The sequence below is a fragment of the Balaenoptera musculus genome, chromosome 11 (assembly GCF_009873245.2).
Source record: "Balaenoptera musculus isolate JJ_BM4_2016_0621 chromosome 11, mBalMus1.pri.v3, whole genome shotgun sequence".
In the NCBI taxonomy this organism is placed as follows: Eukaryota; Metazoa; Chordata; class Mammalia; order Artiodactyla; family Balaenopteridae; genus Balaenoptera; species Balaenoptera musculus.
In genome coordinates, this window is record NC_045795.1 from 61,572,686 (window position 1) to 61,590,666 (window position 17,981).

General features: G+C 46.1%; 1 protein-coding gene across 2 annotated transcripts in view; it reads left to right on the top strand.

The window, feature by feature from the left end:
- The window catches only part of EXOSC7 (exosome component 7), a 54,543-nt gene that overhangs the window by 19,407 nt on the left and 17,155 nt on the right, over positions 1-17,981 (top strand). Inside the window, exons 5-8 of one of the 2 annotated variants that reach the window (XR_005021856.1) lie at positions 1,570-1,640; positions 5,959-6,082; positions 7,147-7,302; positions 10,315-10,545. Coding sequence is in view for 1 of the 2 variants with exons in the window: in XM_036869099.1 (XP_036724994.1) it covers positions 1,570-1,640; positions 5,959-6,082; positions 7,147-7,302; positions 10,315-10,419 (456 nt within the window). In the remaining variant the exon portion in view is untranslated. Of the gene's footprint in view, positions 1-1,569; positions 1,641-5,958; positions 6,083-7,146; positions 7,303-10,314; positions 10,860-17,981 lie in introns of those variants that run through there. The other variant, XM_036869099.1, reaches the window with a different exon arrangement.

Sequence of the window (17,981 nt, forward strand, 5' to 3'; positions counted from 1 at the left end):
CCTGGCCAGTCATCAGGACCACCTAGGACCTGGAGTAAAATGCAGTTTCCAGGGCCTCACCCTGCATTGTTAATAAGCTCCCTGACCCCGCATAGCCAGGGTTAGGAACCTGGGCTGTCAACAGTGAAGATGGAGAACATGCAGATGCACTCAGTCTGTGAGGACAACAATGGGAAGATGAAAGAGCAAATTGGTATTTATCTTAAAACACTTAGCTGACGCCTACTATGTGCCAGACACACTTCTGAGGGCTTTACAGATACTAAGTTAGTTGTTCAACACTTCTGGGAGATAGTGTGGCTTTCACCCTCCATGAGGCCCAGAGATGTTAGGTCCCACCCCGGGTTATTCAGTTACCCAGCAAAGATAGGAATCAAACCAGACTGTCTGGCGCAAGAGTCTAGCCAGAGGTGGGGGCCATGCTGTAGTCTGTACTTGAACCAGGGTACAGGAGAGCTAGTCCAGTTGCTAGACAAACAAGCTGCAGTTACAAAGCCAGTTGGTAATACAGGCTGGGGGATCATATTCTAATAAGCAGTAATTATACCAGGCTGTAGGAAAGATGGTGTCTGCACTGGAGGTTTGCCCAGAAAGCTTAAAGATGGGAATTAGAGTTTGCACTGGGTATGAATGAAGTGCATGAGACGTGCCAGGTGTGATTGTTGATTCTTAGTAGAGTTTGGAAGGCCTGGTTTAGGCCCTGCCTGTCTTCCATAAATAATCACCAGGTTCCTCCTTCCCAGCAGCCCTTCCTCCTGGGCTCTGAAGATAAAGGAATGAACAAAACCAACAGGGTCCAACCTCACGAGTTGACAGTTCAGATGAAGAGGAGATAGACTCTAAGCAAACGCACATGGAAGTACACAACTTTTCTTTCTACATGTGACTTCCTCTCCTCTCTTCCTGTTGGCTTTATTCCATAACTCAGGCCAAGGCTTCTTTAAAATAAGGAAGAAGGATGTGTTGCCTTCCTCTTAATAATGTGCTGTAACCCTCCCTGTTGAATGAGCACACGAGTACAGTCAACAGTTTTGCTCATGGGCAAAAACGTGTGAAAGACCTTAGTTGTTACTATGCTTAATGTAGAACAGGGAGTGTTAGGTGTTTGAGCATCAGATGTACATTGGTAATTATGTGCAGTAGTAACTGCACTAATCACCATGGCCCTGGTGGCAGCTGCAGCATCAGTGGCCACCATTTTTTACTTGTTTAGATGCCAGGCATATGTTAGCAAAGATGAGAGTAACACTTGCCAGGTGCAACTGAGAGTTACCTGGGGCAAAACGCAGGTGATGAGTTCCTCCTTCAGTGCAGGCCTGACTGGCTGAGGAGCTGCACCACAGGCTGAGGCCTCTGAGTGCTGGTACCACAGCCAGGGCAACAAGGCAGCGCCTGCGGTTAGGGTGAAGACCCAGTGTGTGTCAGTGAGCCAGGAGAGCAGCCACGCGTTCTTGTCTTTATAAACATTTGGTTGGCACTTCTCAGGAACCAGGGTCCTTTACTTGGGATAATAATTAAAGTAAGAAATGATGCTACCTTCTTCTCCCCCTCACTCCCTGTCTCCCTTAGCTGCTGGAATGTGGTGGAAATTTGTTTGATGCCATCTCCATTGCTGTAAAGGCTGCGCTCTTCAATACAAGGTACGCCTTCCTGGAAACAGCCCCCTGGGCCCGTGGAGAACCTGAGCAGACACCTGTGATGGGCCACTGAGGGCACTGCTACTGAAGCTCGTAGGAGAAGATAACAAGGGGTTTCAGCATTGACAATGGTGGTATTTAATTTTAAGCTTCAGAAAACAGATTTTATAAGTTATAACTAAATATATTTCTGTATTTATTTTTTTGGATTATTATTTTCATAAGTAAACATGTACCATATAGAAAAACATTAGAAAACTACAGAGCAGCAAAAAGAGTAGAAACCAGAGACACAGTCAGTTGTCCAAATACTGTCACTAGATAAAGCTCCACGGAGACAGGGGTTTTGCCTGTTTTGTACTCTGCTGTCTCCCCAGCACCATAAACAGTGCCTGACACATACTCCTTGATTGGACACGTGAATGTTCTCAAAGCAGGGTAGCAGCCTGCTGTTTGGTTTAAGTTAAGAGCAGGAAATGATGATGCCAGTGTGGTTCAGCTTCCCAGACAGGCTGTGTAGCAGAGGACATGGCACTAAGCTTTCTTGGAGTTGACATTCCCTCTGACTGTTTGATGATACGGCCTTTTCCTTCTCTATGCGCAAGGTTCTTTGAGGAAAGTCTGCAGCATTTGAAAATAAGTATGTGGAGGAGGCTGTCCATTCCATGAGAGAGCTTACATTATGGTAATGGAGGGTCCTAGGGTACTTGAAACTGAGGATTAAAACTTCTAGGGATATAGCCTAAGGAATTAATTGGATAAGTGAGCAAAGATATTATTCGAAGATGTTTATCCCAGCTTCTTTGTAGTGATGAGAAGTTGGAAACAACCTGAATGTCCCAACATAGGGGATTGAAATCTACACAGCAGCATATTTAGTATGTCTGTAAATATATATATCCCCAGATGGTCATTGTGGTTATTTTCCAGTGCTCATATCATGGGTGATTTAAAATTTATCTGTATTTTAGAGTTTTTCTGTGGTGAATTTAGACTACTTGCACAATTTAAAACAAAACAAACAAAAACAAAGTTAAATAAATGTAGGTCAGAAATTGCAGGATGGAATATTTGCTGAGAATGAAAGCTATAGAGTCCCTTAACCCTAGCTGTGCCACTAGACTCCTGGCTGACACTAGTCAAGGGTGGGCCTGGCACTTGTGGCCACTGTGAGGGCTCGAGTACCAGATGCCATCAGCAGCAGCCTGGGCTTGGGCTCCGTTGGAGAAGAAAGGAAGTCGCCATCTGTTGTACCTCAAGCCTCAGAAATTACTTCCTGTCTGCCAGCTGGTTTCCATGGGCACCAGGGCAAAAAGGGAGAGTAGGACCAGATGAGGCTGTTTGGCTGTGGGGGAGGTGTTGGGCAAACTGTACATCAGGATGGTAAACCCAGCTGCTCAGGACGGGGAGGACACCTGTCATGGCCATAGCTGCAAGTCTCATTCCCAGAGCAAGAACAGCCCTGCAGGCAGCAAGGGATGGGGACTCGGCAAGGCACTGGGTCCTTCTAGTGTATGGAGAGACCTTTTGTACAGCCAGGGCCTTTTAGAAGGGTAGAGGCCATTCTCTCGACAGTATCCTCTAGCCCTTCTGCTGAACCATATTGTGGCCAGAGGGTTGGGAAGGGGTGTGTCTGTGTGTGTGTACGCTTATTTTTTACTATACCAAAATTCAAACTGGTTACCTGATTTGTTCAAATAGGATATTACTTAGTACTTACACCCTGGGGACCCCTGACATGGAGACTTCATCCAGGGCAGACCCTAGCAGGACTCCTTAGTCCTTGTGGACATTCTCTGGCTGAAACTCCTTTGCTCTGGACGTTGGCTTGTGTAGGGATGGCCAGCAGGCTGAATCATAAGGGGCTTTTGTTAGAGGCACAGGGAAAAGCACCAACACTGTTTCTATAACAGTAGCTGGCTGGACCACCTCTTCCTTCCTGGCTCCACCCCACACTGGAATGAACTGACTTTATGGCTTAAATATATTTTCAGCACCCAGCTCAAGAAACAGAACACTGCCAGCCCCCCAGAAGCCCTCCCACCCTGTACCCCCATGCAAGCTATACCCACAGAGGATAACCACAGTCCTAAAACAGTAGATTGGTTTGTGCTTGATATAAATGGAATCACGCAGTGTTTTCTCTTTTATGTCTGCCTCGTTCACTGAGCATTATGTTTTGAGACATCTGTATTGTGGCCTGTAGTCATAGTTTGCTTTTTGCTGTAGGGTGTTCCACTGTGTGAATATGCCACAGTTTATTTAGCAGTTCTTCTGTTGATGGATCTGAGTCGTTTCCAGTTGTGAGCTATTGCAAATAGTGTTAGTAGATAATGCAAAACAGTTTTCCAAAGTGCTTTTACCAAATGATACTCCCATTAGCAGTGTATAGAGTCTGAGTTGCTCTACATCTTTGCCAGCCCTTGGATTTCTTTTTGTCTTTTTAATATTAGCCGTTCTGGTGGGTATATCTTGGTATCACATTTTAGTTTTACTTTGCACTTCCCTGATGAATATTTAAGTTGAGCACCTTTCTGTATGTTTATTGGCTATGTGAATAGCCTCTTTCATGAAGTTCCTGTTGAAGTCTTTTGCCCATTTTTCTGTTGGGTCGTGTGACTTTCTTTTATGTTTGGTAGGAATTCTTTATGTAATATGTTAGTTTATATATACACACACACACACAGAGAGAAATATTTTCTCCACTCTGGATTATCTTTTAGTTTCCAAATAATGCCTTTTAATTATTTATTTATTTATTTATTTAGGCTGTGTCGGGTCTTAGTTGCAGCACGCAGGATCTTCGTTGCAGCATGCGGGATTTTTAGTTGCAGCATGTGAACTCTTAATTGTGGCATGTGGGATCTAGTTCCCTGACCAGGACTTGATCCCAGCCCCCTGCACTGGGAGCATGAAGTCTTAGCCATTGGAGCACCAGGGAATTCCCCAAATAATGCCTTTTGACAAACAGAAGTTCATAATCTTAATATATATTATATTATACACACAGAGGCATATTTTGTTTTACTGCACTTCACTTTATTGTGCTTAGCAGATACTGCATTTTTTACGAATTGAAGGTTTGTGACAACGCTGCGTTGAGCAAGTCTATCAGTGCCATTTTCCCAACAGCATTTTCTCACTTCATGTCTCTGTATCATATTTTGATAATTCTCGCAATATTTTGGACTTTTTCATTATTCATATATTTGTTATGGTGATATGTGATCAGTAATCTTTGATGTTACTTACCATTGCAAAAAGACTATGACTTGCAGAAGGTTCAGATGATGGTTATCATTTTTTAGTAATAGAGTCTTTTTAAATTAAGGTATGTGCATTGTTTTTTTTTTTTTTTTGGTTTTTTGTTAGATAAAATGCTATTGAATACTTAGTAGACTGCACTATAGTGTAAACATAACTTTATAGGCAAAAAAATCGTGTGACTCACTTTATTGCAGTAGTCTGGAACCAAACCTGCAGTATCTCCAAGATGTGCCTCTCTGTGTGTGTGTATTCAATTATAATATAACTGAATCTGTTATTTTTTTCTCCCCTTTACAGTGAGTACTTTCTGTCCTATTCAATAAATCTTTGTCTACTCCAAGGTCATGAAAATGTTCTTAGTTTTTCTTATAAAAGCTTTATTGTTTTATCTTTCACCTTTACATCTGCAGTCCATTTGGTATGTGTATGGTGAGAGGTAGGGATCCGGATTCATTTTTGGATATCTGGTTGACTAAGCATCATTTTACACTTTATTTTTTTAATTTATTTTTTTATTGAGGTATCATTCATTTACAGTATTATATTAGTTTCAGGTGTACAACATAGTGATTCAGTATTTTTTTATGTTATACTCCATTTAAAGTTATTATAAAATATTGGCTATATTCCCTGTGTGCTACAATATATCCTTGTACCTTATTTATTTCATTCATAGTAGTTCATGCCTCTTAACCCCCTACCTCTTTCTAGCCCCTCTCCCCTTCCCTCTCCCCAGCATCATTTTTTTTTTTTTTCCGGCCACGTGGCATGCGGATCTTAGTCCCCTGACCAAGGATCAAATCCGGGTCCCCTGCAGTGGAAGCGCGGAGTCTTAACCACTGGACCGCCAGGGAAGTCCCTCCCTAGCATCCTTTTTTAAAAGACCTCCTTTCCTCACTGCACTGTGTCACCTGTACACTTTTGGCAGGGCTGACGGGGAGCTTAGGCATAGCATGACTTCATCTCGTGAGGCACAGGGATTCCAACTCAAGAAAAAGAAGTTATCATCCTTCCTTTCAGTTAGTGGGAATTTTAATTGTGCTTCTGCTTCTAGGATACCAAGAGTTCGTGTTCTGGAAGATGAAGAGGGCTTGAAGGACATTGAACTGTCCGACGACCCCTATGACTGCATCCAGCTAAGTGTGGAGAACGTCCCCTGTATCGTCACCCTGTGCAAAGTATGAGCTTATATCTCATGGTTTTTGTCTTCCCTGTGGATCTCCTTCAACCCCAGCCCGTTAAGGTTACCTAATAGATTGAGAAGTTATAGTTTCACAACCCATATAGAAGTAGTCTTAACCCAAATCAAATAATTTTGTTATATTAGAGACCACTACCACGAGCAGCTCTTTCTTTTCTTTTTAACTGGAAGATAATGGCTCTGGTCCCAGGAGCACACGAGTGGGTTCATAGTAACAGTAGCCAGAGTTTGCTAAGCTCCTTCTACCTACCAGGCATTTCACCAAAACACCCTGAATGCATATTTCCTTTAATTCTCTCAACTCTATGGTGTCTACGCTGCTTGAGTAGTAAAAGGGTGGTTGAAAGGTGGACACTGTCCCCTCTGTGGCCCTAATGTCCACATCTATGAAATAAGGGGGTTGGAGCAGGGCCTGGGTGTCTAATACATCAAGTGTGGTTTTTACATTAGCACTGAGGCCTGTGGAGCGTAACACCTGGCTGATGCTGATGTGTAACTGGCACCGCCCAAGGCTGTGCAAAGAGGTCTGTTTTGGCTGAGACTGTCGCTGATTCCATGCAGGATTCGTTATATAAAAATCAGACTGAACCAGTCAGGTTTAATTCCACCAGAATCGCTTCACCCAGGCTCTGGTGAAGCATTGGGACAACCGGAGCCACCTGCCCTTGACTCATTCTTGAGCATGTCCCTTAGCATGGGCCCTCTTGATTCGTCTTTGTCCTCAGTGAAACTTCCAGGGGCCTGTTAGAAACCCCCTGGTTGGCCTCTGACTTGGAAGGTCTCTGAATTATAATTCCAACCACCCTTTCCCCTACCCCATATTTCCATTTCATGCTTCTGTTACACTGCTTACACAGTAGCCTGCAATAGAGTGATCGAACGGTACTTCAAATATTTTCCATATGAGCAGAAACTAAAATAAGACCTAAATGGGAGATACAGGTTCTTTGCTGGTGTAGATATTCCCTCCACGAGGCTCTCAAAAGTGGGGATCTGGGATGTGCGTTGCCCACGCACGTGCTCTGCTGCCTGACTTTGCAGATCGGCTATCGGCACGTGGTGGATGCTACTCTTCAGGAGGAGGCCTGCTCCTTGGCCAGCTTGCTGGTGTCCGTGACCAGCAAGGGAGTCGTGACATGCATGAGGAAAGCGGGAAAGGGCAGCCTGGACCCAGAGAGCATCTTCGAGATGATGGAGGTGAGACTGGTTCTGAGGCAGGTGCTTGGACCTGGCTGGGAGTGCTGGCTGCCTCCTGCCCCCTTGGTCACACTGTGGGAATTCTCCCCATTGACCCCCTTCACCCCAGGCTTGGGGCTTGGAGAGCAGCTGGTATGAGCCAGATGTCGCTGAGCTAGCTGAGGTGAGGGCTCTGGACCAGGAAGTGGCGACCTGCTTATAAGAGTCTCTGATGCTCTCCCTCTCTCATCCTCAGTTCCACATTTCTGAATGAGAATATTGGACTGAGAAGGTGAAGAGTCACTTGTAACTCCAAAATCCCAAGTTTCTGTGATTTGATGAGGGAATTGAAATCCTGGCTGACTGCCTCCTGTCCCTTGAAGGGAGTGAGCAGAGGTGGAGCCAGGGGGCTGAAGGATGGCCATCTCCCCATTCTTCGTGGGTCTGGAAGTGTTTAAGTGGAGATGAATAGGAAAGGTGGGAAATCCTCTCGATTGGCAGATTGCTCCCCTCAGGTCTCCTCGGGCCTGGCAGCACCACTAGGGTGCTTTCCAGCTGCTCTGTACTGATTGGTCGACAGGTCTGTCCCCCACATTGGCCTGGAAGCCCCCTCTGCGGCAGGGACCAGGTCCTGCTGACCTGTGTCTTTCCAGACCTTCCTTCCCTCGTGTCCATCTCGACTTTCCAGAAGTCTTTGAGGACTTTGAGACTGACAGACAGACTGACTGACTGACTGACTGAATTGCCAGGAAGAGTTAGCCAGCCCCAGTTTTTTGCTTTAGGTAACCCCTGCCTCACAACACATGCCCAGAGGTCATCTATACTCTTCTTTCATTTCTAGAAATAGTGACTTCTCAATGAAGACTCTAAGCACTTAATGTCTGTTTTTATTTTTGTCATCTTACTTGGAAGCAAAAAATTGGCCTTGTGTATAGTGTTGAGGGCCCAAGCATAAGCTCTGAAGACAGACTGCCCGGGTTGCAAATGCAGGCTCCGGGCCACAGTTCCCTCATCTGCAAATGGGGATAACAACAGTAGTAGTGCCTGCTGCTGCGGGTGTTGTGAGGGGTGGGCAGGCTGAGTGGAGGGGAAGCACGTGTCAGAGCGTCTGACGCGTCGTCAGTTTGCAGTAAGTGTCAGCTCCTACTCTGTGCCCCATTGAGCACCCTGAGTTCAGGTGTCTCCAACTGTGCATGGCAACAAGGGTTCTTCTTAAACAAAAGCTCTTAAAAAGCTTTATAATAAGTTCTACCAAAGGCCTCTAGATGAGTGGCTCTCAAATCTTGTTTTCAAAGGAACTCCCCCCTCATCCCCCACCCAGGAGAGTTTGATGAGAATTGCAGTATCTAAACAACAACAAAAACAGTAAATAGTTAACGTTTATTGTGTGCTTACTACGTGTCAGACCCTGTTTTTAGTGCTTTAAATAATATCGTGTCATTTACTCCTCAACAACCCTGTGAGGAAACTGTTGTTACCCTTATTTTTATAGACGAGGAATTAAGGCACGTAGAGAATAAGGAACTTGCCTACAGGCTTCACAGCTTGTAAATGCGGGAGCTAGGATTCAAACCTGGACTGTGTGCCTCCAGTCAAGAGCTATTTTAACCTCATAAACCAGGTCGGCCGTGGATGGGTGGGAGAACCAGAGTGCTGTCCAGTGAGCTGGGCTTCATCCTCCCCCGGGGCTCAGGAATGAGGTCTGCAGACCTTGCTCAGAGGGACCATGGCCCTGAGGCCCTGTCTCACCCTTTGTCTCGCACGGGGAGGCAGCATTCTGGAGATGCCGCTCGTGGTAAAGCTTAGAAACTCAGGTTGTTGTGCGGCTGCCACCCCCAACCTCTGCAGTCTCTTTCCTGCAAGTCCAGGTTCAGACTTCTCAAGTCCTGGTGTCCTGTCTGTCTCGTCTCCTCTTCTCCTCTCCCTGCCTTCATTCACATGAATAATCAGTTCCCCTACTCGATCAACTTGGACATTTTTTCTTTTTTCTAATGTCATGATAAAAATCTTTCCAAAGTCACTTTGGACCTTAACCCTGACTTCGCATTTCATAGAACTGATCACTCCCCAGCCTATAGACTGAGATCTTCTCTTCATACGAGTTTTCAGTAATTCTTGGAGTCTCATCCCTTGTTATAGTCAGGGGTCAGGGGAGAAGGCACACAGCCCTAGGGAGAATCCACCTATGACTAGGAGGATTGGGGTGGGGGTCAAGGCCTGGGTGCCTTTCTCCCTGACATTGTTGGGAATGGAACCAGTGGCACAGGTGAAACTAAAACTGCTATGGGAACGTGGAAGGCTTGATGAAGAGACTTGCAGTTGGTTCACTGTATTCTTAAAACGATTCATGGGACAGAAAAACAGTTGCCTAAAGAAAGATTTTTGTTGTATAGTTGGGTTTTTTTTGCCAGGGCCCCCTTCTTTCTGCTGTGTAGGAAATCTTGTGGGTTGTCTGACCTCTTGATCTGTCTTGATTCCAACATTTCACGCCTTTAGCATCTCTACATGTCAGTAACATCAAAGACTCTATCCGGGTATTGACTTTGGTCCTATCTGAGCAGGTCTCCTTTGGTGGCAGGTGAATTAGAAACTGCTTATTAACATGGGTCCTCAGCACCATCTGTTCCTTCATCAGACAGATTTTTGGATTCTCTGTGGCCTCCCCATGCCTTCTCACTGCAGCACAGTGGCTGTAACCAAGACCTGATTGGGTTGACAGTTTTGCTGCTTCTAGTGGCAGCAGCTAAGGACTGAGGCAGCCTTTGTTGCTTGCTGCTTTGGGGTTTGCCTTCTTCTTCTTTTCTTTCTTTTTTTCCTTTTTCAAAATGGAAGTTTTTCCAGAATGCAACTACTATGTAGTTGGGGTTTGGGGTTTGTTTTTATATTGACTTGTTAATTAAATAAAAGTCCTGTAAGGCAGATGGAACGCGTGCAGCTTTACAATGGCTAGCTGGCTGGGAGCTTCTCTTGGTCAGAGTGTGTGTGCCTCACAAGCGGGCCTGTACCCTCTTCCATCCCTTCTCTGTCCTGCAGACCAGCAAGCGCGTGGGCAAGGTGCTGCACACCTCCCTGCAGAGCGTTCTACACAAGGAGGAAAGCCTGGGGCCCAAGAGACAGAAAGTTGGATTCCTGGGATGATTTGCACATCAACCCCCAACTGCCACGTGTTTGTTTTCTACTTTTCCTTTTAAGCTGAAGTCTGTATACATTTTTCTTAACTATTATGAATTTAAGGCAACATTTGTACATGTAAAATTAAAATCTGTTTTCTGGTCTGGCTTGATATGGCTAGAATTCCTCAGCTGTAAGCCAAGATGCCATTCGGTGACCCCTCAGAGAGTCTGACCCTTGTCTAGTGAATGACAACTAAGTCCAGAGGTCTGCTCCAATGCGAGGGCTCTGGTCACAGGCCTCCCCAGGGAGACTTATCACCTGCCACAGGAGATCAGAACAACAACATCAAGACCTAGCAGAAAAGTGGTTCAAAGGAAATGTTTATGATATGTATATTGTCAATATTTCTCCCCTGTAGAGCCTTCAAAATAAGAATCACACACAAAAAATAAATTCGCCTCGTGTATTTGGGGGCTTCTTGGTGGGGGAGGTGGAGGAGGCGCTCTGCTCCAGGTACGGACCCAGGGCTTCTGCCTGGCTGGTGAGCCTTTCCGAGTTTTGGGGGAAGCCCAGTTCTTGCTTCTTGCCCTCCAAGAGATTCCCAACGTAGCTCCCCTAGAGTCTGGGGCTTAACATGAACTTTGGTCCTTAGCCAACCTTTCTTATTACTCTTGTTTGGAACTTTCTTTGTGTTTTATAGCCACTCCCTGGTGTTTTGTAAGATTTCCATGTTTTATCAGCATTAAGAGGGCTGCTTTAGAGATGTTGTCATTTGATTACTCAGCTCACCTTCCTACTCTGGGGACAGAAGAGAGGCCATTCTCAATGGCGCCAGAAGGCTTTTTCTATAGGCCTGTGTTCTACTCACAGTGCAGTGTGTTGGAATTAAGTCTATTCATGGGTTGAGCAGTCTCTATTTTTTCTCCAGGGGAACTGAAACTCCCCAATCAATCTTAAAGAGAGCCCTGGGGAAGGAGCTGATTCATGAAAGAGCGTATTTCAGCCGTGGCATTTACTCTCTGCATTTCAGTTAGACAAATAGAGTAAGGAGTTAGGAAGTTATTGCCTAATGCAAAGAACATAATGCGAGCTGAAGCCCTTAAGGACTGACTCCAGAGGTCCTGGCGTGGGCATCTCCTCCCGGCATGGCCAGGTATGTCCTGTGGAGAGAAGCAGCTGCCTAGACTTGGACCTGGAGCTGCTGCCCTGTTGAGAGAACAGCCTGGGTTCTCTTTTTTCTTTATTTTTTTCCCAGTGATTGTCCTTACAGGCGCCATGACAGTGCTCCCAGGGAGGCAGCAGTCAGCCTGTTTCTCTTCCCCTGCCCCTGGTTGACTGACCGTGCTGGAACATTAACAGTGGGACTGCACAGATGCAACTAGAATGTGAATAAAGTTTAGAAACCTTCAGTTTTGATGATTAAAGACATCAGATAGTTGAGACAGACAGGTGAGGCCTTCCCAGGCCAGTTGTACAACAGCTACCCAACTGGGCCTGCTGGCTAAGCAGTTAGGGTGCGAATGAAGGGGAGAAGTAGATGTTTGTTAGCATCTGTGTCTACCACCCCATCCATGCCTTTCCTTGAAGGCCACCCTACCCGGAAGAAGCATACATCACAAATGAAACAAAATACCAAATGAGCAAGGTCTCTCCAGAAGAGGCTTTATTAGAATTGTCTGATGGTTGCAGCTCTCAGAATAAGAGAAAACTGAAGGCAGAGACTGGCAAAGACTTGGAAAAATATTGTCCTGGGGAAATCCACTGCTTCATCCAGCAGAACCAGAGCTGTCTTTAGTGGCCATTAAATAAATGTCAGGGAGAAAAACTAAAGTCAGCCAAAAGGCAATCAACAGCTTGTGGGTGGGGAGGGTAAGGGTGGGCATAGAAGGAATGAAATGTTATAGAATATTCAAATTGGTTTTATTGTTTCTGTGATTCCTTGGTCTCTCAAATTGTGTAAATTCAAGCCTGCAAAACACATGAATTTAGAATACTGACAGCAGTTTGCATTTTGCTCAATAAACTGCCAGTCGAGCATAAGTCTGTGCTATTCAAAACTTTTTGGAAATAATCTGGCAGTGGATATTAAAAGTCTTAAAAATTTCATGCCCACTGACCTAAAACTCCACTTCTGGAAATGTAACCAAAGGAGAGTAAAAACATGAAGTATAAAGAAGTTCATGCCAGTATCACTGCTTGTGCAAGAATGGCAGAGCTGCAAAGGAGCCTGAAGGTGCATCCTTGGCAGGTTCCTTTGCCAGAGACAGGGCTTTCCTCAGGAAGAAAGGGACTCTGACCTGGGATAAAGACAGGATCTTGGTCCCTCATTTTCCCCGGAACGCTTTAGGCAGGCAGAAGAAGCCCCCACCCCTAGCTAAAGGAGAGTAGCCATTTCCCAAAAGAAACACTATACCAGTTCCCATGCAAGGACCATACTGAGGCAGATGTCTCACGAGGTGATACTTGTCAACCTCTGCCCCACCTTCCCTCATTGGCTCCAGACCCATAACTAGGGTCTGATTACAGCCCATCCTGAGCAGGGAAATGCAGTCCCTGCCATGGGAAGAAAGATATTACTCATCAAAATAATTGCAAGACCTGGCTTGGCAGGTACCAAGGAAACAGAGGTGGGAGTGGTTCTGAGGGTGTTGGACCAGGGCCAGGGCTGAAAAGGGGGTTTAATGTCCTAGCAAGGAGGTCTGAAGCTGTCCTAATTCACTGCTGGGATAGCCCCTGAAGTTGGACCTGGCCAGCACCTGAAGTAAATGAGGAGGAGATACCAGAATTGAATAAACTGAAAAAGCAACAATGCTTCTTAGATCTGTAAGAGAAGTGAGGTCACAGGGCAACCACTGCTCCCCAAATCAGAGACCAACAGGCAAATCCAGAGAAATTAATATAGCTATATGAAGCTTATTTTAAATATGAGACATATAGATTAAAAGTATCAATAAATGGAGGAAGAAAGATAAACCATGGTAACATTAATCAAAAGAAAGCTAGAGCAGCTATATTAATTTCGGACAGACAAGACTTCAGAGCAAGGAAAGTTATCAGGAATAAAGAGGAACATTACATAATGATAAAGGGGTCAGTTATCCAGGAGGACATAAAAATCTGTAATGTGTATACGCCTAACAACAGAGCATTAAAATACATGAGGTAGGACTTCCCTACTGGCGCAGTGGTTAAGAATCCGCCTGCCAATGCAGGGGACACAGGTTCTATCCCTGATCCAGGAAGATCCCACATGCTGCGGAGCAACTAAGTCCACGCACCACAACTACTGAGCCTGCGCTCTAAAGCCTGCGAGCCACAACTTTTGAGCCCGTGTGCCGCAACTACTGAGCCCGCGTGCTGCAACTACTAGGCACAGGTGCACCTAGAGCTCGTGCTCTGCAACAAGAAGCCACTGCAATGAGAAGCCCGCACACCATAATGAAGAGTAGCCCCGCTCGCCACAACTAGAGAACGCCCATGCACAGCAACAAAGACCCAACGCAGACAAGAAAAAAAAATGTTTAAAAAAAAAAAATACATGAGGTAAAATCTGACAGAACAGCAAGAAAAAATACATGAATCCACTATCATAACTGGAGATGTCAACACCCCTCTATCAGAAAATGGACAGATGGAGCAGGCAGGAAATAGGTAAGGACCTATTTGGACTCACCAACACCATCAATCAACTGGACATAATGGACATCTATAGACTGCTGCATCCATCAACAGCTGGATACACACATGGGACATTCACCAAGATAGACCACATTCTGGACCATAAAATGCACCTTAACAAATTTAATAAAACAAATCACAATGATCTGCTCTCAGAACACAATAGAATTAAACTAGAAATCAATTACAGAAAGATAGCCAGAAAATCCCAAAACACTTGGAGATTAAACAACACACTTCTAAATAACACCTGGGTCAAAGAAGATATCTCAAGTGAAATTACGTATTTTGAACTAAATGAAAACGAAAACACAAATTATCAAAATGTGTGGGTTGTAGCAAAAGCAGTGCTTAGAAGGACATTTATAGCCTTGAATACATATATTAGAAAAGAAGAAAGATCTAAAATCAATCATCTAAGCTTCCACCTTAGGAAACTAGAAGAGCAAATTAAATCCAAAGTAAGCAGAGGAAAAGAAATAATAAAAATTAGAGCAGGGCTTCCCTGGTGGCGCAGTGGTTGAGAATCTGCCTGCCAATGCAGGGGACACGGGTTCAAGCCCTGGTCTGGGAAGATCCCACATGCCGCAGAGCAACTAGGCCTGTGAGCCACAACTATTGAGCCTGCGCGTATGGAGCTTGTGCTCCTCAACAAGAGAGGCCGTGATAGTGAGAGGCCCGCGCACCGCAATGAAGAGTGGCCCCCACTTGCCGCAACTAGAGAAAGCCCTTGCACAGAAACGAAGACCCAACACAGCCAAAAATAAAAAATAAAATAAATAAAATAAAAATAAAGGAATTCCTTAAAAAAAAATTAGAGTAATATAGATATCAATGAAATTGAAATCAGAAAATCAATGAAACCAAAAGCTTGTTCTCTGAAAAATTCCAGAGAAGGGAGAGAGCTTTAGAAGGGAGCAGTCTGTCACCAGTCATTTCATTCCCTGGGGGCATCTGCAGATTCTGGACATGGGCTCTATGAGGAGTTCCATGTGGGGAAAAAGAGAAACCAGCAAAACTTAACTAGTGAGGTTGTGCAGGGCTAGTGTGATAATTTGGAAACTTCAGGATCCCTAAATGCACAACTGGGTTTATATTTGTTGAATTTTAAGGCCATTTGTGGAGGGGTGGAGGGACAGGTGTCAAATGGCAGATGGAAATCTATAGTATCCTACAAAACTAATCAGATTTTCTATTTCTTCCTGTGTGAGCTATTACAGCTGAAGACATCAGGTAAGTGCAAAACGGCCACACGCCCAGCTTACTCTTCCCAAATTTACAAGTCAGGTCATCTACTGTCTCAGCCCTGGGGTGGAAGGAGTAAAGCGGTGGACAGAGGCCATGGATCTCTGAGGGCCGTGCAGCTTCTCTCACCAGTCCTCCTTTCCCACACCTTTGCAGGTGGCCCAGCTGCCTCACACACAGGATCTCCACATGCTCCTTACAAGAATCCCACTGTGTAGGCAGAGATTATTGCCCTATTTTATGAAAGCGGAATCTGGGTCTTGAATAACTTGCCCCAGAAGACACAAGTGCCAGGTGTCTGAGCTCCATTTAGAATCCAGGAGTCCCAGTTCTCTTTCCACTAGGATACTGCTGACCTTTAGGGACAAAACAACAAGGAATGTGGCCCCATGGAGCCAAGAACTTGTCTAGGTGGGGTATTGCCTCCCCCAGTACTGTGTGCCCCAGGGCCTGGCACACAAGGACAGAGGCAATACTTGTTGAATGAATGACAACAAGGTTGTCAAAAAGGGTTCAAAAAGGAGCAAATGACTTTCCTAATGACGGTCACTGAGACCATGGTAACAGGCCATTTGTCTTTGGTTCTGACTAAGGGCCAAGACTGCCCTTGCAATATTCTTGAAGATGTGCACCCTGGATGTTCTTACCTTTGAGGAGAGTGTGGAAATTCTCTGCTCCATAGGCGGGGCCCCATTTCTGTTGATACAGGGCCAGTGGAGCTAAAAGGAAACATCTGTGCAGGGAGAGGGTAGGGGTGGGGGATGGTTCCACGTTGGGCCAGAAGTTTTCATGTTGTTTGGGCTGACATGGGTGGGGTGGCCAGAGCTTGTTTTATATAACTCAGACTTCCAACAGCTTTGGAGGGAAAAAACAACCACTTGAAACCTGAAATGTGCCTTTTAGAGCTCTCTTCAGATTTTTCTGCCTCTGGCTTTATTGTCAAGATGATTCTTTGTGCAGGGAAACTGATGTGAAAAGACTGGGCCCTGAGGGTGGTGTGTTAGCTCACAGACTTTTCCTTGAGGGTGGGTCATTTGAACCTTAACCCAGCATCGTTCTCCTGGCAGAAACCACCCCCGCTTGCTGCCCTACCGGCTGGTTCAGAGGCCTCCGGGACGGTGCCACCAGAAGATCTTTTACGCTGGGACGATGAAATCCATAGACCTCAGCAGGGCTGTTGGTGAGTCCACTGGAGGTGGCTGCAGTGCTGGTTCTCACCTGGCCAGGGAGAGCTGGGGGTGGACAAGAGGACACGGGGGTTTACTGGCCATAAGCTTATTACCACTGGCAGCAAATGAGGCGTGGTGGCTACAAAGAGGTGGGTTCTGAACAGCGTGTCCCTTCGGACCACAGGAGGCACAGGCCCCTGCCCACGGCAGACCGCTTGAGAAAACGCACACCACAGCGAGGACAGTGACAAGCAGAATTCTATCCAAAGGTGATTTTGGGAAGATGAAAAAGTCCAGGAACCATATCTCAGAGGAAAAGTTGGGAGGAAGCGGCGAAGGAACACGGAGAGGAGACAGTCAAAGAGGGACGGGAAGGCCAGTTGCAAACATTTGCTGGCCTCTTAAATGACTGCTCCAGAGGCCGGCGCCAGGGACCACAGGGTGATGTTTCGGAGGCCTGCCTGCCTCACCACAGGGGGACTTTATAACAAGCTGAGCGTCTAATGATGGAACCAGCTGCTTTGCAGAGTAATGAGCTGCTCGTCCCACGAGGGATTTAAGCAAGCACATGGAGACATCTGACAGGGTCAGTGGAAAAGGACAGCCCATATCGAGTGGTGGTTAAACCAGGTGGCCTCTTCCCATCTGCTTTTTAGCTCAAAGGTTGAGGGACGGTGGGCCACTTGCCTTTGTTGAGGCCCGCCTCAGTCCCACTGGCACAGAGGGCCCCTCACATTGCACTCCCAGGACCTCACACAGGCCTGGGCACATTGTGAAGTGAATGAGGGACCGACGGGGCAAGAACAGTTCCAGGCGGGTCCTGACACAGCCTGGCTCCTGTGTGGCTCCTGTGGGATGACACGTAGAGCAGGGGGTTCCGGGTTTCTGAACGGCCACAGCAGAGCTTCTCTGGGACCTCCTCCCCAGCATAGCCAGGGCACGGCCTCAACAATCAGGCCTGTCCTGGCCTCATACTTGGAAACAAACTCCTCCCATTTCCCTGCTGCCAAAGAGCTGAGGTGAGAAAATCAGGAAAGCAATGGAGCTTTAAAAAGAAAAAAAGAATCGTAATTTTCTCTTGCCATGTGCTACCCACCCAGAGTTCCAGGAAGCAAGGCTCCCTGCCTGTTAGGTTGCATAATCCTCGGCCCTAAACCGTCCCACTGAGGGGCCGGCTGTGAATATAAAACCCTCTCCCACTCTGAGAATGTGAGGGATGGCCCCTGACAGAAAGGGCCACACAGAGTGCCTGCTGCCTGCCCCAGGCTCCTGCCCTTGGGGACCACAGGGGGAGGTCAGCCAGGCTGGGCTGCAGACACATCCCTCCCCAAATCAGATGGGGCAAGGCCGGGTCCCTGGAAGAAAAGCCTGAATTACATAGCACTGCATTTTCTTTTGGAACAATCTAAAGCTCACAGAAAATCTGCAACTACAGTACAAAGACTATTTTTCCCCTGAGCCATTTTCGAGTGAGTTGTCGACCTGATGCCCAAA